At 44.7% G+C, this 23,676-nt stretch overlaps 1 protein-coding gene across 1 annotated transcript in view; it reads left to right on the top strand.

The window, feature by feature from the left end:
- LOC147605875 (calcineurin B-like protein 3) overlaps positions 1–23,676 on the top strand; it is an 82,890-nt gene that overhangs the window by 41,772 nt on the left and 17,442 nt on the right. Inside the window, exon 5 of the mRNA XM_086792479.1 lies at positions 17,678–17,786. Coding sequence (XP_086648605.1) covers positions 17,678–17,786 — 109 coding nt within the window. The remainder of the gene's footprint in view (positions 1–17,677; positions 17,787–23,676) is intronic.

The following is a 23,676-nucleotide window of genomic DNA, read 5'->3' as shown; positions in this document are numbered from 1 at the left end:
ACTCAACATCTGAAAGTGAGTGAAACTCTGGCCCTCCAGATTTTTGAATGTTTTGGAGGTTCTGTTGGTTCGTCTAGGCCTTCTTTGAATTGGCTTCACCTAAAGTCTGAGTCTAGGTCTGGTTTAGTGAAACTTTCCCAATCTTGAACTTGCGCTTCTATTGGGAAGCCCTCTCGGACGTACTTGTGGTGTGAGGTCTTTGAGAGACATTCTTCTAATTCTAGCGTACCCAATGTCTCTCTGTATATTCTAGTAAACTGAATGGCATGCTCTAGTGTTTTTCTATGATTCTTTCTGACCTTGAGCTTATGATCTTGAGATATCCCACATTTGTGTCGTTCGAGACTACAACTCCGCTTGTGTGTGCTTTTCAACGTGCAATCCCTGCTATAGCCTGGAACACAAATGCACTGTTCTACTTGCAGTCCATGCATGGCCAATACCATGGTGACTACACACACCTACCTGAGTTGGTTCTAGGGTTTGGTTGTGCGTAGGGTTTCTACATGTAAAAATGTCCATGACCCATACCATGAGACTACGCACACCTACGTGAGTCAATTCTATGGTTTGGATGTGCTTAGGGTTTCTACATGCAAAAACGACCATGGACACCACATCTATCTACATACACCCTCTCTTACGCACCCATCTCTCTCTCGCCTAACTTCCGGACCACATGTTTCGATCTTGCGTGATAGAAAATTGAAAAAGCACCATACCTTCTCGGTCGAGATCAAAACCCTAGCCAATACCACAAGAAAAATACATGGGATTCTCGACATACTTGCAACCATGCGTGAGACATGCAAACCTTGCTTCTTTGCCTTTGTGTTTAGGATCGCTCTGATACCATGTGTAAGATTCTCCTAGGAAAGTGATATTTGCTACCATAAATAACCATCCCGTTAGAAATAGCTAGTTCACGTGGATTTATTAATAACGAACCTTAGCCACCCGTATGTGCCTTCTTTTCCTAATCTCACGCCTCCCTAACCTTGCTAGATTAGGCACTAATATCAAGGATCAGTACTGGATGCGTAACAAGGATCCTTTGTGATAGAGCTTGATCTATTTTGCGGGCTAGACGTCCCCGACCCAGAGCATCACGACCCCCCATTGTCAGATGTGGATCTAGGGGGTTCTTTGATGCCATTTTTGTAGGGGGCTATGGCTTTGAAGGCTCGGAGGTGAATAGCTCCATGGCTATGGCATCAAACAAATAGAAGAAGAGAGAGAGCTAGAGAGAGAAAAAGACCAAATCTCAAGAGATTGCATACGACTGAAAGAGACTCTTGCTTGATTGATTTTCATGAAGTACAAGTACCTTTTTATAAGTAGAAAGGATGCTTGTGTGACATCATTGCATCTGTCATAGTACACACAAATATCTAGATATTATTTGTGACTCCTCTAAGAGGTAGTTCACACACACACATGTAGGCATATGCTCACTTATGGTAGTGCTATGTGTGAACAGGGCTTAACCAAGGGCACTTTTTCCCATGTGGTTTTTCCCCTTGGATATCAAGTGTGAAAGGACACTCTACATATAATATTTTGTACTTCTATATTATATGGATATGGCACACATGCAAGGGTTGACTTGCATTTTGTGGATACCACACTTTTGGCTCTCACGAGGATGCAGCTTGAGCATAGGAGAACTTGCATGCCACGAGTCTTACACGCGAGGAGAGAAGGCAAGAAGGCCTTCTATCGAGATGGTCGGGTCATCATTGATGGCCGGCCCATGGATTAGCGGTTTGGGGCCTATGGGACACAGACCAGGCCACTGACAGAGATACACATGGCAGTATGGAACTGTAATGGTTCACTATGGGTGCAGCCTGGACGACTGGAGCATGTTATGGTGGGGAGAGACATCATACTTCTGACAGAGACACATCAGAGCCCAGAGAGAGGGCTACCTCGAGTAGAGGGATTCCAGTGGGAGTCAGCATACAGGAGGACCACACGCCAGGGTACCTTGAGAGGGTCGGGGGGAGTAGCAGTCCTATTCAGACGGGAGCTACAGGGGAGACTGAGAGTGGTAGCACAGGATCCAGAGGCCAGATACATGTGGATCAGCTTACAGCTCTCACAGGACAGGGTTATATACATAGCTCTATGTTACTTTTCTCCATCAGGATCCTCCTATGTCATTACAGAGGACATGCCACAGGAGGAGGAGACAGGAGCCTCGCCATACACTTGTCTGTCAGAGGAGATTATGCATTATTCTACACTAGGGGAAGTATTTCTTACGGGCGACTTCAATGCCCACACACAGAGCAGACAGTGTGAGGTGTATGACTATGATGACATGGAGATCCTCCACCCTGTGGATCGAGAGGAGATAGGGGCTAGTCGGGCATCAGAGGACACTGGACCAGACAGAGGACATTATGGGGACCACTTACTAGAGTTGGGAGCCAGGCATCGTCTCGTTATTTATAACGGGATGCTACAGTGGCCGGGATCAGGAGGGCTGACATGCTTCCCACATGGGGATTATACACGAACTGGAGGCACGGTGGTAGACTACATTATGGGGTCTTTGGAGGCATCACAGCTTGTCACCTCATTCTCCATTCCACCTCGTCCTATTGGGGCAGATCATACATACTTGGCATTTTCACTAGCCGGATCACCAGCATCACCAGCCCCCCACATACCGATGCCACACACTACCATCTACTTCACACATGACATGGCAGACATATACACTGGCAGAGTAGAGGATGGGCTCCTACTCATGGATCCCCTGGCACCTATGGATACCATTACAGCCCAGCTGGCATCACTCTTACACACGGCTGCATTACAGAGCTTCCCACATCGTGTACACTCAGGAGAGCCTGCGAGACCTGGGACTATGCCCCAGAACAGATGGTATGATGACGAGTGCAGAGCCCTATACTCACGGCTCTGCACACAGAGAGCCTTGGGAGCCATCACAGAGCAGGAGTCGAGGAGAGAGATGAGGAGACTTACTCGCCGCAAAAGGCGGGCCTTCGCAGAGATACAGGAGCTAGAGATCTTTCATTTCTTCATGAGTAGAGATAGCCCTGTCTCATGGCGGCACTTCATAGAGCCCCGTACCCCGACACCTATTGCAGACCCACAAACATGGCACACATATGCAGAGGGTCTATACCATGCCCCACAACAGCCACCTATACCTCAGCCACAGGGAGCCTCGACCTACCACAGCTAGCTTCTTTACCCACTCGATGGTACAGGAAGCTATCCGCCGCCTACAGCATGGACGGGCCGCCGACCATACGGGCCTGCAGGGTGAGCATCTCATATATGCAGTAGATTCTTTAGCTCCTTTTCTTGCACACCTGTTTAACAGGGCACTAGCAGAGGGTTTGCCTGCGGAGTGGACGATGCACACCATTGTGCCGATTCACAAAACAGGGGATATGCTCGATCCGAGCAACTACAGGACGGTTATGGTTGGCCACGTGCTGGCAAAACTCTATGGTGCAGTGCTGGAGCAAGAGCTTAGCTTATATGCTGAGCGAGCAGGTTTACGCTCATCAGGGCAGGCAGGCTTCAGGAGAGCTTTCTCTACCACTGACCATGTATTCACTTTGAGATGTATGATTGATCAGGCCAGAGTGAGGAAGAGAAAGCTCTATTGCTGCTTTGTGGATTCCCGCAAGGCATTTGACACAGTACCACGAGAGAGGCTCTTTCAGCGCCTGCAGTCTCTTGGCATACCGGCAGATATGACATGGGGCATCTATGCATTATATGAGCAGGTTTTTGGGCGAGTCAGATGTCCAGGAGGTATGTCCGAGACTATTGCTAGCACCATTGGTGTGAAGCAAGGATGCCCACTTTCCCCCACGCTATTTGGGTTATACATTGATGAGGTGGCTGACTTCATTACACGAGGAGGCGGAGATGGAGTCGATTTAGCAGGTACCTCAGTACATATTATGCTCTATGCTGATGATATTGTATTAGTGTCTGAGTCTCCAGGTGGTCTACAGCAGCATCTACATGCACTCGATGATTTTTGCACACAGAGGGATCTTACTGTGAACCTTGGGAAAACCAAGGTTATGGTCTTTCATACATCGAGACAGGGCAGGAGTCAGCTAACATTCACTCTCGCAGGATGATTTCTGCACACAGAGGGGTCTTACTGTGAACCTTGGGAAAACCAAGGTTATGGTCTTTCATACATCGAGACAGGGCAGGAGTCAGCTGACATTCACTCTCGCAGGATGCCAGGTGGAGGTGGTGACATCATACGTGTACCTAGGGGTTACCTTCTCTGCAGCAGCCACACGCTTCACCATGGGTTCAGCAGCCAGAGCTAGATTGACACGGGGATATGCAGCACTGGCTATGCTAGAGAGACAGTGCCACCAAGCGCATTTTCAGGAGCCCAGGACGAAGGGGTGGCTATTTGACACATTAGTCACACCGGCATTGATGTATGGAGCAGCAGTATGGGCGCCAGGCCTTGCTACCCATTGGTGGACACAGATAGAGAGACCACAGGCCCTCATGATGGCACGCATTATACGCAACAAACCGTCAGTACCTCATGACATTATCCGAGCAGAGTTTGCTGCGCCTCCTATGATGGTAGAGGCCATATTTCAGACTATATGCCTGCTAGATAGATTCAGAGAGATGCCACAGGACAGATTGTCATACAGAGCTTTTGAGGCATCTAGACAGTTGGCTGAGGCAGGAGACAGAGGATCATGGTATGCACAGGTCACACATTGGTTCTCACAGCATGGCCTAGACATGGATCATCTACCACCATTCCAGTATGACAGGGATGCACCACATATCCGTCTCTCTCATAGTGAGAGGAACAGAGTATTGAGACAGGATCTATGGCAGCTCTTTACACGAGAGACATGGATATCGCCTACACAGCCTCTTCCACCGAAGATGCTATACTACAGAGATCACTTCATAAGTATCACTGATGATGGATCTATAGAGAGGCCTAGATACATGGAGGGCTTTTTACCACACGGCTCCCGAGTGGCTATTGGTCAGCTCAGAGTTTCATCACACCGATTGGAGATTGAGACTGGTAGAGCAGCACGGATCCCCCGAGAGGAGAGGGTATGCAGATTGTGCAGAGAGGAGGTGGAGAGTGAGGAGCATTATGTATGTAGATGCAGAGCATATACAGCCATCAGAGAGAGATATCTCAGAGAGCCACATTCCCTACGCCAGATCTTTGAGGCAGCAGACCAGCGCATACTGGGGAGATACATTCTATACATACAGCGCCACAGAGAGACATTATTACAGGCTCAGACAGCTCCAGAGGGGGGGCGACAGACACAGATTACTACATTTTTCCAGAGATCCATCCCCCTCCCAGCCCCTACACGGCAGGGAATTACTCTCCAGAGAGCAGAGACACTTAGAGCCCGCAGGAGACAGAGGACACCTGGCTTTCGGACACCACGTCTATACCAGAGAGAGATGACAGAGATCAGAGCTTAGTTTCACAGAGAGGGTGCGGAGCGACTGGCTCGCTTCAGAGCACACCCAGGCATGTTCTTCAGGGAGCTGTGGACACCCCCTTCACTGATGTATACCATTTTATACCCCTAGTATGGTACAGGATGGAGCTAGCTAGGTTGCATATCATGATTGTATACTCCATGCATATAGCTTTGCATTCTCCTAGTAGTAGAGCTCCATCCCCTGCACACCCAGATTCAGCTTTTTTGTTCAGTACTTTTTCATTTTGTTGGGATGATAGAGGATACCCCATCAGGTACTCCGATTTGTCTCATAGGCCGAGTTCGGTCTTTTGGAAGACGTTAATAAAATCTTTCTTTCTTTCTCTTTCTTTCTCTCTCTCTCTCTCTCTCTCTCTCTCTCATTTCTGTGTGTGAGCTTCTCCATCCTGCACCTAACCCTAATGTGTAGGTTTGTGTGTGTGAGTGTGTGAGTCCAACACCAACAATTGGTATCAGAGCTGGGAGCTGGCCCTGGAATCTGCTCCTTGAAGAGCTGCAGAAAACCTGCAGAATTCCGTCAATTTCCGTCGCCGGCGCTTCCGTTTCCGTCCGACAGTTTTGGCGCTTCCGCCGCTCAGCCCGTGGACGGCACGTCCCTCTCCAGCCGGCGGCGATAGTGCGCCCAGAACCGCCGCCGCCCAGCAACGCCTGCCTTCCAGCCCATACCTTCACTGCTCCGTTTTCCGGCCGTCGTTGTTCCGTCCGGGCTGCCCAGACGCGCCGCCGTCACAGATCCGTTCTGGCCGCCCCACCGTTGTTGCTCTGTTCGGGCAGTGCCTCCCGTCCAACGACCTCCGTCACTGCTCCATTCTGGCCCGCTGGTAGCCGCTCCGTCTGCTCCGAGCTCCGCACGTGCCCAGCCGTTGGCTCCAGACCGTTCCGGGTCCCCAGCCTGTGCGCCGCCTTCGCCTATCCGCCGCATACAAGGACCCCGTCTGCTGCTCCTCGTCGACTGTGCAGCTACGGCAACTTCCTCCTGTGCGCTCGCGCTCCAGCTCCCCGTCGACTCTGCGCCAACTCTGGCGGCTACCTCTCGCTCCACCTGTGCCTGGCTGTTGCTGCTCGAACACCCTCTGCACGACCAGTACCTCCCGTGGCTAGCAACGCCCGACCAGTACCTCTCGTGGGCCAGCAATGCCCCCAGCTGACCGTACTACAGGTAGAAATATGCAAATTTTGGCAAAAGTTTGCTCACGTAAATTTCTGTAGTGCAGGTCAGATACAATTTTGCAGACACTACAGTGCATGTGGCGAAAATATGCAGATTTTGTAGACACTACAGTGCATGTGGTAAAGGGTTCAGGCGATTTGGGGGATTTCTCAATTTCAGGACAAATTGAAAAAATTGGGCATGTTGCTTTGCTTGCAATTTGGGGGTTTTCAAAATTAAGGTCAAAATAAGCAAATTGAACCTCTTTCATTTGCAGAAATTTGGGGCTTTTGTGAAAATTGGCCAATTAGATGCACATTGAAGCGATTGGAGTGCATAAAAATTGGGGATTTTCAGATTGGAGCATGTAATTGGGCATTACAGCTGTGATTTGTCGCGTATGTATACACATTGTGTGTAATTGGACAATTTGGTGCAGGTTTACACTTGCTCTGGTTTGCAGGCATACATTTGCACAGGACATTTGCTTGCCTGGTAGTGCACATTGGTGCTTGGTTTGCTTGCAGGTACATTTTGTTGACATGGCATAGAATGCTACAAATGTATTTGGTGTGCTCACCCAGGAGGACAAGTTGGATGGATCTAACTACTCCCTGTGGAGTTTCATGATCTGTAATTTGCTGGTATCCAAAGGGCTTTGGGGCATCGTGTGTGGTGATGACACACGCCCACTTACCATACAGCCAGCCACGCCTCAAAGGGGAGGTGCTCAAAGAGCTCCTGATGTAGAACCTGCTCCCACACAAGAGCAGAAGAGATGGGACTCTAGAGATGAACATGCCATGTCATTGATAGCCCTTTCAGTGAAAAGGACTATTATTTTGCACATTCGTTCTTGCAAGACATGGAAGCTTGCATGGGACACATTGGAAGCAATGTATCAAGTACGCAACGAGGCAAGAGTTGCCTACTTGAAGAGGCAATTGGATCTTCTTTCTATGGATGAGGGTAACTCCATGGCAGATCATCTCACCAAAGTGAAAGATTTGCAGGAACAATTGCTCAACATTGATGAGGTTATCCCAGACAGACAGATGGTCACCAACACTCTTCATTCTTTACCACCTTCCTACTTGGGCTTTCACACCTCTCTCAACCTCTTAATGAGGGAGGTGGTGATCCCGTCACTTTTGAAGAGCTGGTGGGTTTACTCTTGCAGGAAGAACAAACAAGAGCAAACTTATCGAGCAACCGTGGTGGAGACAAGGCATTTACAGCCAAGGATAAGGGTAAAGCAAAGAGCTTTAAGCATGGGGGACAACAGTCTAGCAAGGCTGGTCATGGACAGCCCTCTTCTGGTGGTGAAAAGTCTGACAAAGGGGATGCAAACAAGCCCAAAAAGAAGGGCAAATGTCACTACTGCCATAAGCCTGGACACTACATCAGTGAATGTAGGAAGCGGATTGCAAAAGAGAAAAGGAAAGAAGCATGCAATGTAGTAGTAGACTCTTTTGATGACAAAGCACAACAATCAGCTAATGTAATCCAAGAAGAGTACACTTTTTTGGTCACATGCACTAGTGACACACCAAATACAATGATATGTCTTGCATTGCATTTGACAGACAAAATGCATCATGGTATTTTGATAGTGGTGCTTCGAGCCACATCACTTCATGCAAAGATGTATTTCAGCACTTGGTTTATGCTTCAAATGGCCGCATTGTATCATGTGCAGATCATATCACATATCCAGTTAAGGAAATTGGCAATGTTCCACTTATTGCAACCAATGGTGCCAATATTTGTAGGAAAAATGTATTGTATGTTCCAGGGATAAAGAAAAATCTGCTCTCCGTCTCAGCCATATACGACCAAGGTTTAAAGGTTGAATTTGAAGATGGGAAGTGTTTGGTAAAAGACCCATCAAAGGGTTATGAAATAGTCACTTCAGGAACACGATACAAAGGCTTGTATAAGCTGGACAGCTATGACAAGCGTACTTATGATGCAAATACAGTGGCTGCCCACACTCCTGCTATGCATGATGCAGAGTTATGGCATGCTCGTTTTGGGCATGTAAATTTTCGGAGTTTGATGCTTTTGTAGAAGCATCATATGGTTGATAATATGCCGCCTCTTGAGTCTCCACCAAGACATGTATGTGGGGTGTATTTTGGGAAAGATGCTTCCCAAAAGATGGAGCTGTTAGAGTTGAAAGTAAATTACAGCTCATACATAGTGATGTATGTGGTCCAATGCGGACACCATCCATAGGGGGGCATCTTTACTTCGTCACATTCATTGATTACTACTCCAGGTTTGCTTGGGCTTACCCCTTGAAAGCGAAAGCAGATGTGTTTACATGCTTTCGACACTTTGTAGCAATGGCTGAAAATATGTGTGGATGTAAAGTCCAAACACTCCGCTTAGATAGAGGTGGAGAATACATGTCAAATGCATTCATGGATTATGTGCTTCAAAAGGGCATCAAACACCAATGTACTGTGCCTTATACACCGCAACAGAATGGTGTAGCTGAAAGGAAAAATAGATCGCTCATGGAGATGGCAAGATGCATGGTGAAAGCACAAAAGTTGCCTCACAAATTTTGGATGGAAGCTATAATGTGTGCAACTCATGTGTTGAACAGGTGTCCAACAAAAGCTTTGAAAACCATAACACCATTTGAGGCTTGGTATAGGCGAAAGCCAACAGTGGATTATATGCGTACATTTGGGTGTTTGGCATATGCACATGTGCCAGAACAACTCCGAACAAAGCTAGATGACAAAGCAATTAAATGCATTTTTGTGGGCTACAGCAATGAGAGCAAAGGTTATCGTCTTTATAATCCAACTACACGAAGGATTTTTGTAAGTAGAGATGTGGTATTTGCTGAAAATTCAGAACAGCCCATGTACAGCCTGTATAAAAGCAATGATACAGGCATACAGGACATGTTTGATGGACTTTTACCCATTGCAATTAGGGGGGATTCAGATCAGCCAGCCCCTACACAAGAAAATCCTCATGTAGAACATGTGGAACAACCAGCCATTCAGCCCCCTTCTATGGAAGAAGTGGAAGATCTTGTAAGGGAAGAGCAAACAGCCATAGACATAGCCAAGTCAGTGCCAAGATGGTTGCTGAAAACTTTGCAAGAAAGCAAACTTGCAGCTCCACTCACAGGTAGAACAAGGGCTAGTTCTAGCAATGACTTGAATATACATCGTGGGGAGTCTGCATTAGCAATGGGTGGTCTCTTTGATTTAGAAGAGCCTTCTTATGAAGAAGCACATGAGAGTGAGCATTGGTTGCAAGCTATGCAAGCTGAAATTTCTTCTATCATGAAGAACAATACATGGGATCTTGTGGAATTACCTAAAGGCAAGCATGTCATTGGAACAAAGTGGGTGTACAAAGTCAAAAGAAAGTCTGATGGTACTATTGACAGGTACAAAGCAAGACTTGTGGCTAAAGGCTACTCCTAGAAAAAGGGAATAGATTATGAAGAAACTTGTGCTCCTACTTCGAGAATGACCACAATAAGATCAGTGATTGCATTGGCTGCACATAAAGGATGGATAGTGCATCAATTGGACATCAAAACTACATTCTTAAATGGGGATTTACAGGAGGAAGTATATGTAAATCAGCCCATTGTTTTTGTAGTTCATGGTGAGGAACATAAAGTATGCAGGTTACACAAAGCATTGTATGGGTTAAATCAAGCTCCAAGAGCTTGGTATGATAAGATACATGCTCATCTAAATCAGCCAAGGTTATGTAAATCAAGCTCCAAGAGCTTGGTATGATAAGATACATGCAGGTTACACAAAGCATTGTATGGGTTAAATCAAGCTCCAAGAGCTTGGTATGATAAGATACATGCAGGTTACACAAAGCATTGTATGGGTTAAATCAAGCTCCAAGAGCTTGGTATGATAAGATACATGCTCATCTAACCAGCCAAGGTTATGTAAATAGTCCAGCTGAAAGCACATTGTATGTGAAGATAACCGATGCCGATATTCTCATAGTCATCTTGTATGTAGATGACATGCTCATTACAGGTACTAGCAAAGCACAAATTTCAGATTTGAAAGCTGATTTGAAAGCTAAATTTGATATGTCAGATCTGGGGCCTTTATACTACTATCTCGGCATATAGTTTATGCATACAGATGATGGCATTGTTATGCAGCAAACTAAGTACATAAAAAGTTTGCTAAAAAGGTTTCACATGGATGAATGTAAGCCCATTTCTACTCCGGTAGAACCAGGTGTACGGCTTACTATGCATGATATTGGAGAGCCTTTTGAAGCTGGCATTTTCAGCCAGGCAGTGAGATGCCTCATTCACTTGTGTAACACGAGGCCAGACATATCTTTTGGGGTGTCTTTGTTGAGCAAATTCATGCACAGCCCAGGCACAAAGCATTGGCTAGCAGTCAAACGCATTTTTCGTTATCTGAAGGGTACCCTAGATCTTGGTTTGTTCTATCCCAGGGGGGCCAACTTGCAGCTTTATGCATACAGTGATTCAGATTGGGCTGGTGATTATGATACCAGGCAATCCACCAGTGGGAATTGTTTTTTTCTTGGCAGTTCATGCATATCTTGGTTGAGTAAAAAGCAACCCACTGTTGCCACATCTACTTGTGAGGCTGAGTACAGGGCAGTCTTCACAGCTACAGTAGATTGTGTATGGTTGAGGAGACTATTGGCTGATCTTCGTGAGTGTCAGCAGACACCCACCACCATTCTCACTGATAGCCAGAGTGCTATGGCCGTGGCACGAAATCCAGTATTTCATGCGTGCACGTACCAAGCACATTGAGATTCATTATCACTATGTCAGAGAGAGGCTACATGCAGGGGAGATTAGTTTATCTTACTGCCCTACACAGGATAATGTTGCAAATCTATTCACAAAGGCTTTACCTCGAGAAAAGTTTGAAGCTTTCCGCAAAGCTTTGGGCTTACTCTTATACAGAGAGTGATCTGCTACCTTGTACAGGTTCACACTTCCACTACAGGGGGGATTTGTAGGCATATGCTCACTTATGGTAGTGCTATGTGTGAACAGGGCTTAACCAAGGGCGCTTTTTCCCATGTGGTTTTCCCCTTGGATATCAAGTGTGAAAGGACACTCTACATATAATATTTTGTACTTCTATATTATATGGATGTGGCACACATGCAAGGGTTGACTTGTATTTTGTGGACCAGAGGTGTTTGGGATTGTTCTTGCTTGAGCTGCGGAGACATAGAGATAGCCTGCTTAGGCGCACAGAGAGCCAGACTCAGAGGCACATTACAGACTTCTTTAGTCCGGCCATCACTGCGCCAGATGGACCACAGCAGCAGCAGGACATGGATACCGCTCACACTAGGGGTACACTGATTGATCGTGCGATTGAGCTTGGGTGGTCCAGACGCCCACGACCACGGAGGAGGGCATCCCAGCATAGACGGATGTTGCAGCGGCAGATTCGGATTATTCTTGCGAGGCATGCGAGACACCCAGTCAGGGTGCTGACCACACAGGATATTGAGGAGATCCGCCAGTGTCCGATGCGGCACATATTATGAGATGGAGGTACCTCCATAGTGTACCTTCCAGTTCCAGTTTCATTTTTTTAGGTGCCAGTAGTATCATCTTTATTTTTTCATTTTCTGGGTTTTTTTATCCAGACATTGTATCAGATCCACCATGATGTAACTTTTGGTCTCATAGGTCATTATGGCCTTTTGAAGACGTTAATATAACATTTCATTTCATTTCATTTCATTTCTCTCTCTCTCTCTCTCTCTCTCTCTCATTTCTGTGTGTGAGCTTCTCCATCCTGCACCTAACCCTAATGTGCAGGTTTGTGTGTGTGAGTGTGTGAGTCCAACACCAACAACACACAAATACATAAGCCTTCTAGAGGCTGTTCAAACATAGGTAAGACCTTGATTCCCAACAACCCCCCCCCCCCCCCCCCCCCTCAAGGCATTACCTCATACTATGTCAAGGATAAATCTAGGTTATGGTTTCTCATGCTAGTTTTCTGGTCAAGGATAAATCACACATGGTCACCGTGAAACGCGTTTCAGGTAGCCTAAAATGTGAAACCTCTGAAACGCATGAAACGTTCCAATGTTTCAGTGAAATGCCCATTGAAACCTTCAAAGTGAAATGTCTAAATTGAGATTTGAAGTTTAAATATTAATAGTAGTGATGCCTTTTATACTTGTGTTATCACTCATGGTAATGTATTATGTGAGTAATTTTGAGATTTTTATACTGACAAATAGTCGACCTAGCATCTATCTCTCTTGACTTTATATATATATATATATATAGGTGTTTCGGTCCGGCGTTTCAGTTGGTGTGTGTCATAGAGTGGAATGTTTCGGGTTGAAACTACGTGTTCTGAGCGAAAGGTTTCGGACTTGAAACGTTTCGTGGCGACGCTGCATCACATGACTCCTAGTTTCACATGCCAGTAATGGGGTCCTGTGGGAGTAGTATATACAAGATCAGGTCATTGATACAACTGAAAGAAAGAACATACAACACAATACAACACACTTTTTTTTTTGGTGGACTTAAAAAAGCCCATTCATAAGCCAACAAAGTTGGCCTCTTGTGTGCAAGGCTCTATCTCCTCGGTGATGTTGGCAGCTTCCTTTTTGTGGTAGTAGTACTTCTCATTGTGGTTGTTTTTCCCACAATGTTTACACTACTTCTTTGAGTAACAATCTTTTTCTGTATGGTTGTTTCTACCATAGAGGGAACACTTTGCCATCTTTGAAGTTCTTCTTTGTAAAGGAGCTATATCCTTGTATTGACTTGTTCTTGAACTTTTTTTGTTCTTCTTTGAAGGAGTTGATGACTCCTTCCAAGGTGAGGTTTGGGAGATTCTTCAGTGTTGTGATGAGGTTTCCGTAGGAATCTTCAGGCATTGATTTGATCAAGACTGCTACAGCCACATCCTCTTCCACCTTGGCTTTCAGGGCAGCAAGCTGGTTCATCAGGGATTTCATCCGGTTCACATGAGCATCAAAGTTCTCATGTGACTGCATCATCACACCATAGAACTCTATTTACAGGCAGACTTTAGAGTTCTTACCGTGTGCTTCAAAGAGTTTATCCAGCATTTCATAAGCTTCTTTAGAAGTTGGGAGATCAATGACATGATGTATGAAGTTGTCGGGTAGGCCTAGGGCTGAGATGCCAAAGGCTTTCTGATCTCGGAGCTTCCAAGCTCTCTGGGCTTTGCCTTCAGCTTCAGGCATCTTATCTTTCCCCTCAATGAAAGGCCAAAGGCCTTCAATGTTCACGCATCAAGCTGAATTTCAGCTTGGTCTGCCAGGTATGAAAGTTGTCTTCGTCAAACTTTTCAATGAACAAATGTGAACCCATCATGATGCAGATAGGGGGTCTTAGCTCTTATAGATGATGAGCCAGTGTCTACCCTTACAGAGATGGTGCTAAATGCCCAAATTCCCAACAATGATTTTCAGCTTATGAAACCCTAAAAAAATTAGGGTTTTCTGAAATTAAGGATTTGATTTTTGGGGTTTTTGAAAATGATGCTATAGGAGGCTTAGAACATCACTTTAATGCTTCATATATGCTTTCAATTTTGAATAATGATGTAACACTTGAGGTTAATGCTTCAATTAGTGAGATTTTTCAAAAAATGGTAAAATTCCCAAATCTGTACCTTCCTGAGGGCTTTTTGGAATTGATGCTACAGGGAGCTGTTGCACTCTCTAATGCTTGATCTATGCCCTCAATTTTGAACAATATTGAAAATTTAGGGTTTAATGCTATGATTAAGGAGGTCTGTAGAAAAATTTAGGGTTTAATGCTATGATTAAGGAGGTCTGTAGAAAAATTGAAAAGGCCGCAAATCTTACTTGATGCTTGCAGAGGTGTTTCTCCCTTGTTGCTTTGATACTTGCAGAGGTTCCCTTCCTTCTTCTTGGAATGTGGGTATGGCTTCTTTGACTGTCGAGCTAGGCAACTCTTTGACTGTCGATATGTGGAAGCCTTTTTAGTAAGGCTTATAAAAGCCTTATAAGGCTTACTAAGCCTTTAGCCTTAGCGTATACCAACATGATAGAGGCTAGTTTGCAGCAATAGAGCTTGCTCAAATGAAGAGAGAGGGTTCCAATTTATAGACTTGGGGATCTCATGAGCTATAATGACAAGTGGAGAGCTGAGGTGACAAGTTTGAGGGGACTTGCCTCACTTTGATTTGATGTCGTGTCACATGTCCCAATTTAAGAGATGGTTCCCACCCATAAACTTCATCTCTAAAAATATCTCAACTCGTAGACATAATGTCAAAGGTGCTTCAACAAGTCCCCCCATGTGCTTAGCTTAGGGACGTAATGACGTGAATGGAATTTCCATTGGGGATTGCCCAAAAATAGTAACCCTTCTAGATTTTAGGAGTGTGATTCTTTGTATTCCACCTTATTAGAAATGTATGTGGGCACCATGTAGAACCATGTTTCAATACTAGATCTCTTCCAAATCCTCAGGAGCTCGCCATACATACTCTCCACTTGAACTCCAATGTCCATTTCTATGTCTAAGAAACCATCTCGAGTGCCTAGACCAAGCATTAGGTGCTAGATCTTTTGTATAGGATAATCCCCCATCGCCAAAGCTTATACTTTCCAAATATTTAGACGTCCTCGAGTCCATCAGACCCCTTTCATATTGGGAAATGTCTAGGCTAGTGACATCCTCCCCAGCTTCTTAAAAGTTGTTTGCAACTTAATCTTCAAGTCATATATCCAAGATATGATCATGTCTCATCAAGTGGGCGAGAGGAGATGGTCTCAAAAATCCAAATATCATAACCATGTCCCAAATATATGGGTGAGATAAAATAGTCCCATAAATATCATAATCATGTTCCAAATAAATGGGTGAGACAAAACAGTCCCATAAGTCCAGATATCATAATCATGTTCCAAATAAATGGGCGGGACAAAATAGTCTCACAAGTCCATATATCATAACGATGGCTCAAATAAATGGGCGAGACTAATGAGTCTCCATAATACAAATTTCCAATCGTGTCTTTGTCCATACTCCAAGTCGAATGCACCAACTCCAAGGAGTAGTTACTCGTTCCTCAATTCCCAGTGTCATGTCAAACGCATGCTACATGCGAAGACTAGGTTGAGAAATAGAAGACCGATTGATGACCGTTCACGCAGATGCATAGTTGCATTCCGTACCCGTACTCATCCAATGTGTACCTTCGGTACTTTCCGTACCTCTCCATACGTACCGTACCTCGTACGGATAAGGTCTTCGTACCAAATATGAGGTTCAATGTACAACACTTATTTGGCCTGCTTTTTAATTATTTTAGTAAGTGGTTAATAGATTAGTTTTCATTTCAGTATTACTATTGTCTTTCATGCTATTTTTGTATGGATGCTAGATATTTCTTATTTTACATACATACATATATAGTAAAAAACGTGAACGTACTTAAAGTACTTATCGTGATGTGTACTTTACGTACTTGTACCATACCGCACCGTACCTAAAGTACTCAACCACTATGCGCAGATGTATAACGTCCACTAGATTTGAGCGCAGGCATCAAGTCCCCAGCATAACCAGGTGTTAGTCCACATGACCCTTGGTTTAGACATAAGTCTCTTGCCAACCAACCGGCATGTCCACTCTACCTCTTGCACTCCGTGTTGGTTCTCTGACCACACCCCTTGAAGGAGAGGTGGGCTCAAGTGTGTAACATAATGATAAGAATCACTATAGGCAAAGATATCATGGTGCTCCGTAAACATTTTGCTACACATAGTTTATAGGCATTTTGGCCGCCAACATAAATCCATAGAAAAATTCTCGATCCATGAGTTGTCATGTGCTCCATGAATCCAATACATCCCAATGAAGGGAGCCATAAATCCATATGATAATCATTTATACCATAGATATGAGGCTTTTCAACCATTGACAATGTTTTCCTAAAACAACTCAAGGCAAACAATTCACCCTTCTCCATGTATACACATACAAGGGTAAGCACTTATCCAAAATGCATATTGCTAAACACAAAACAAACAACAATGGAAAATCTGTCCATAAACCCATATGGCTGAATCATAAGCCCATCAAGCTGTCTATAAACCCATATGGTTGAGATACAATACCCCAAAGCAATAACAAGTGCCCAATGGCTCAAATACATGCCCGATTCCTGTAGCAAGTGCCCAATGGATGTCCATATATAACAAATTAAAAAGACAAAGGCCCAATGGCTGAAAATCATAACATAATGATCAAATACCCTTGCCTTCACGATTTCTTTGCGATGGACAATAGCAAGTAAAAAAGGTTCCTTCAAGCTTTTGCATGTAACATTGACTCTCAGTGTGGCATTGATTAGGCTGACATGTCAGATCTGAGGAAGTAGGTCTGGCGGGTACCTCAAGCACCTTCCCTTTTGCTTCCCAGCCTTCTGCAATGGTGGTGCACTAGTACCATGGGGATAGGCAGTAGCTTCCACATCTGTCCTTTCCTGTTTTAGGCTCTAAGAGGAGCTCTTTATGTGGTCAAGTCGATCGTGAGTAGTTGGCTCTGATGTGAGAGTAAAATTGTTTTTGTGGCATGGCCCTTTCTTGGGTTTATTTGCTTGTGATTCATGTGTGCGTTTTGTGCTAAGAGATTGGCCCCTGACATGCATGATATTTGTACATGAAATGTCTTATTATTCTGTTTTATAAGCTTTCCACTCACTAGTTTGTTATTCTTCAGGTTTTTTAAAATAGATGTGCTTGCTTGAAGCCATTTTGGCATCTTCCTCTGCTGATTTTTTATTTCGTGGAGCTGTTTTTGGGGTGCAGCAATATAATTTGATGTATGATGATTTTAGCACATTAGTTAAGTGGATTGATTTTACTTGGTTTATGCACAGGGGCCAAGCTTGGCAAACAGCTTCAGTTTGCAGACTTAAGTCTATTTGGGTCAAATCTTATGTGGACTGTTTGCTGACAGGTGTTTGACTTGTTCGACAGTAAAAAGAATGGTGCTCTCGAGTTTGAAGGTTTTGTGAAGTCACTGTCAGTTTTTCATCCAGGCGCTTCTCTTGAGGATAAGATAGATTGTAAGCTACTTACTTCTTTGTCATGCTGGTTGATCACAGCCTGTGGACTTTTTGAATTCCCCATATACTTTGGTATAGAAAAGTTTCTCTCTCTTTTCGATGCAATCATTGAGTTTACATGCTTGCAATCAAATAGGTTTTCCCACTAATTGTCATTTGTAATTTTGTTTCTTCTCTGCTTTTGCAATTGATCTATTATCAACTAGAAATTTAGCTTGGTAATGAACACAGGTCTCTTAATATCCATAAATAGTTGGTACATGCAATTCATGGCACTTTTACAAACAACAAATTAAAGTACAATGCATGGTAGAATGTTGTTCACAATTTTGTCATATGTGTATGGTGTAACGCGAATACTATGCTACATTGCATCTCAGCTTGAAGATGGGTCAGTCCCTCCACTCCTTGCATGTGTTTTAGGGAGTCTTTTATGTGTACAAACCTTTGTAATGCTTTGTGTGAGCTTGGCAAGGATTTTTTTGTGACTCAAGGCTTTGCATCAAGCAAAGATCATCTCACAAGGATGTATACCTATAAGAGAGGTTTTGTTTTTGCGAAAACAGACAAATTTGATCTGTTTTATTACTCTCCACAGGGAGGTGATGTAGTTTTCTCAGAAGTGAGGCTCCTAGGGTAGTGAATGGTTGGGTTTTGGGCTGAAAATGCCTACCTTAATTGCACTTTCTTATAAGGTGAATTTGGGCATGTTCCTGGATTCATCTAGGTATATCTTTATGTTGTATTAGCGGACATGCATATTTCACATTGTGAAGTTTTCGTCCAAGTTGCGGCCAGTTGATATTGTGTTAATTCTTTCTATCTTTAGTGGTGCATATGCCTTATCAACTACCTTTTGTTGTAATAATTCATTCTATTTGTTATGATCGCTTAGTGCTAGGCTTCATTATGGCTGAGTCGGCCTTGCATCTCCAAAGCTCTAACAGAAACTCAGTACACAGACCTTTGTATGAATGTATGCTCTTATGTGTGTGTGTGTGTGTGTATGTGCGCGTGCGTGGGAGGTGTGTGTGGGAGCAAATATTGATAACAAGTTCTACACCTGCTATTGGGCACTGATGACGTTAGTGGGGATGTCATAGTATCTAGTCCAGACTCCATACTATGCATGATGGAGTTGATGATTTATTGTCTTTTGGATGACTACCATGAGGTTATAAATTGCACTTTCTTATAAGGTGAATTTGGGCATGTTCCTGGATTCATCTCGGTATATATACCTTTATTGAAAGTTTATGTGAAGTGACTTAATATTGAGTAGTAGGAAAAAGAAAGAAAGAAAGTTATATTCACGTCTTCAAAAGACCCAAAGGGTCTATGAGAGCAAACGGTAGTACAATATCTCCATGAGAAATAGTGAGTCAAGGATTTGTGTCAATCAAAGATCTTCTCACAAGGATGTATACCTATAAGAGGTTTTTTATTTGCGAAAACATACAAATTCAACCTATTTATTACTCTCCACAGGTAGGTGATGCATAGTCACGAGAAACGAGAAATGAGAATGGAAACGATCGAGGAATGGAAACAGGGAAACAAGTTTTTAGTGCTAGAAAAGGCCGTTTCCTATGACAATATCACTTTGGAAACGAGAAACAGCCATGGAAACAGATGGGGGAAACACGTTTCTAGGGACTAAAACGGCCGTCGCTGTGACTATGGGGTGATGTAAGTTTTCTCAGAATTGAGGCTCCTAGGGTTGTGAATGGTTGGGTTTTGGGCTGAAAATGTCTACCTTTATTGAAAGTTTATGTGGAGTGAGTTAATGTTGAGCAATAGAAAAAAGAAAGAAAGAAAGTTATATTAACGTCTTCAAAGACCCAAAGGGTCTATGAGACCAAAGAGTAGTACAAAATCTCCATGAGAAATACTGAGTCATGGAAGAAATTGGAAATAAAAGTGGCCACCTATGCTAAAAACACGTACAGCAACAATGTGGCTAAATATACTCCACAATTGCTCAATAGGAGAGGAACTAGGTCCTTGGCTCAAAATACAAATGGCAAGACGCTGAAGCTTAGGAGTCCTTGCTCCATAATTCTCCCACCATAAGGTAGCACCCACATTGCATATGTCTCTCTAGGCATTTGTTGAACCAAATCTTCCTTGCCTGCTTCTACAAATTGATAATTGATCTTTGATAGACCTCCTTTGGGAAGGATCTGGCACCAATTTTCCTAATACTTTATCCAAGCCGTCTACGACCTCGTCATCACTCACTTGGCCGCACCCCTAGAACTTTGGATCTAGCACAAAACCAGCTGCATGCAAGGGTGAATGATAGTTATTCCATCGAGTTTGGGAAAGTGCTCTCAACTCCTCTTGCCTTCCCTCATTAGGCTTCACCTCTCTAATGTGCTCTATCATCTTGTCCATGCCCTCATAAGCCTTGCCAATGCAAGGTTGCTTGCTGTCCGCAATCCTTAACATGTGAATGATGGGCTTCACAACAACATCAAGATGGACCACATCAGCCCAAAATGCATCATGATTCACATTATTATAGCATGCTCTACCTGTTACTGAACGAGAGGCGGGCCAATTAATCCATTGATCACTCACCACAAGCTGTTTCAAAACATTTTCCACCTTTTGGAGCCTCTCCATCATAATGAAATGTTTTGGGGAGACCTCTTTTTGAACTTTAAGAGAATATCCTTTTGGGGAGACCTCTTTCTGAACTTTGAGAGGATACAGTGGTGACGAGTGAAAAAGTGATAATCTCTCTCCCTTTCTCAGTGACAGTGCCACCCATCGCAAATCCCCAATGTCCTTTAGCAAATTATTCAGCCCATGTGCAATATAAGGAGTGAATGTGATATAGGGATACCTCAACTCCAACTTTGCCCCTGCCACTCTATTTGATGCTTCACCATCTCCTATGATTCGATTCACATCTTTTGGAGTCAACAGCCTCTGCCTACTCCTCCACAAACACATTGGAGCTCTTCTGTGTTTTAGATGCATCATGTGAGGATAAGAACTGCGCACCACCTTGTGAATAAGCCACAATATCATGGATGGTGCGAGAGTGATAATCACTCCAGCCATCAGAGAAAAGACACACCCCATTTCTCTCCCACCCAACACAAATATTCTTTGATGCTGCATCAATGGCCTCTTTCTCCTTTTTCAACCAAGTGGTCCTCAAAGTCTTTGATGATGGAGGAGTATATGTGGGTCCAAATCCAACAAGTGCGCGGACCATCTCTTGGAAATATGGTGATCTTGCCACATTGAATGCAATGTTATCATGAATCAATGGCCTCTTTCTCCTTTTTCAACCAAGTGGTCCTCAAAGTCTTTGATGATGGAGGAGCATATGTGGGTCCAAATCCAACAAGTGCGCGGACCATCTCTTGGAAATATGGTGATCTTGCCACATTGAATGCAATGTTATCATGAAAGAAAAACCTAGCCACCCACTGGAGCATCCACAGCTTCTCTCTTCCGAGGATCCCATGAACTAGGAATAGTTCTCTGGCCATCTCATGATGATAGTGTTGTGGGAAGAGAAAAAGTCCCAAGAGGTTTACTTGGAGTAGAGCTGGTACCCCTAGCCTGTGCATAAGTACCACTAGATGCACTAGAAGCAAAAAAAGAGGAATTTACAGCCAGAGACCTTGCAGGTGGAGCTCGAAACACTTGTGCATCGAGCCTTTTCTGTAACTCCTCCTCCTCCTTTGTTGGAATTGATTGGTGAAAAGCCACATCATGGCCAGGATCATGCATCAAATGGCATCACACATGATTGCCACCTCCTGTCTTTGCTTGCTTGGTAGTTCCCTCTATGGCCTCGCTACAGCGAGCATGCCATATGTGCCATGCTGCTATACTGCTGATGATCTCCCACCTTTGACAAGGGCCTATGGGCCTCATCCCAACTGGGGATGTCATGATATTGTGGTGAGAGAGGAGAAGGGCGAGGTCCTGTCGCGCCCCCTCGCATGCTAAGGCTGGTGCTGTCTCGGAAACCCAAGCTACCGCCCCCCAGGTGATGGTGTGGGTTGGTGCTTGGTCCATGGTGAAAATGGGGAGGATCTGCAACCAAACGTGCTATGCCTTGGGACAATCCCAGAGGCAATGTCGTCGTCATTTTAGAGTGTGTCCACATCTAGAATAGAGAGCCAGTCGACAGTCAAGTGCCCACTACTCTTGTCTACCATCTTCCAAAGGAAAAGAGTAATCTTTCGTGGCCCACAACTCCTTCCAAGAATCACGAAGGAAGCGTGTCCTGGGTCTGCCATGTCACTGGCGTACTATCAACCTCTTGCATTCCTAATCACTCTCACCCTCCGTAAAGTGCAACTGTTGAGGTTCTCTATCGAGGGGGGGGGGTCGGCTCAATTTGCCTTGTGGCCCTATAGAGAAAGTCATGAGTGTACCTCCATTTGCACCATGAACTGTCGACGGAATATCATGTTTGGTAAAAACCCATATCCACTCTGGGGGGAGGTGGGTCCCTTTGCGAGCCACTTGGGAGGGATGGAGAAGTCGATGTCGAGGGTGAGTTTGTCTCTGCCTTTGATCCCAACTAGGCTCCTCGCTTGAGCCTCTGGTGGGAGTTGCTTGAAGGTGAGCCACTCTGCAAGAGACTGGGTTGGTCCCTCACTCGATGCGCCCCATGAGACTTGAGGACGGGAGCCTAGCAAATGGCCACTAGGAAGCGTAATTAAGGGGTTCGAAACCAATGGCTGTCAAAGTCTCTCCTCATCTATGGATGGGGGGGACTGGTGAAGAGAAGAACGTATGTGGTCCCAGGCTTGGAAGAAGCTGGTCGCGAATCGGTGCTCAAAGGATGGGCTAAGGTTGTAGGTCCTCATCTTTGTGAAGATCCATCGTGGGCTCGGGGACCAGGGACCACCAAGAACTGGAGTGTGGACGGAGATGCGGGCCATGAGAAAGTTCTTCCAGGGTCGCCAAGCTTGGGGAAGGGGATGAGCTACTAGAATCCACATGACTATGCTAGTATATCTATGCTCCTGATGCGGCAATGATCTCAACTGCATCCACAAACCTTTGGAGTTTCTCCACATCTCCGGAGAGGTAGGCCGCTATGTCATCTGTGAACTCTCAATCAAAGAGCTCCTCTTAATATCTAATAGGAAGCCTGAGGCCCTGTAGTCCGGTCTCCTATGGGAAGCTAAAAAACTGCCGAGTGCCTCCACCACCAAGAGGAAGAGGAAGGGTGCAAGGGGACATCCTTGGTGTACTGAACGAGAAAGTGGAAACCTGGCACCCCGAGTGCGATAAGGACTTGACTGTAAGAGGTGTGTTGGAGTATGCACAGGCGGAAGCATAGACAAAAGAAAGAGAGAGAGAGAGAGAGAGAGAGAGAGAGAGAGAGACAAGAACAGACAAAGAGCGATTAAGATCACCTTATTGATTAGCAAGAGGCTTACAATGGCAGTAGCTAGCAAATGGGGTTACAATGTGCTTGAGGGTTGGATACAAGAGTGATGAGAGGAGGCGTTTATAAAGGAGGCCATGAAGCTGGCTGACTGCACCATGAAGTTGGCCGACGTGGCTACGAATCATGGAAAAATACATGCCGGTTCCCACACACTGAGATACACAAAATTCTGACACCCCCATTGCAGCTTATAGTGTGCAAAAGTCTGAAGAAAATAAACTGATGAAGGTGCAACCATGGACACTCCAGTATTGCGTAGTATTGGATACACCTCGGAAAGAGCACCTGCCAACCTGGTTCCTCAAAACAAAATGCCACCTTGAACAGCAAAGAAATCTGCTTGGTTCTGAAGTCCCACACCAATGTGCAGTGAACTCCAAGTATACAGAATGATGAGCTGTTTGACAAACCATGCCCATAATCCCTCGACAGTGGAATGTGAACACATCGCATCCC

This window comes from Cibotium barometz, chromosome 58 (assembly GCF_041138505.1).
Source record: "Cibotium barometz isolate CiBa-2024 chromosome 58, ASM4113850v1, whole genome shotgun sequence".
Taxonomy (NCBI): domain Eukaryota; kingdom Viridiplantae; phylum Streptophyta; class Polypodiopsida; order Cyatheales; family Cibotiaceae; genus Cibotium; species Cibotium barometz.
The sequence above is the reverse complement of the archived record's forward strand: the minus strand, read 5'-3'. Positions and strand labels throughout refer to the sequence as shown.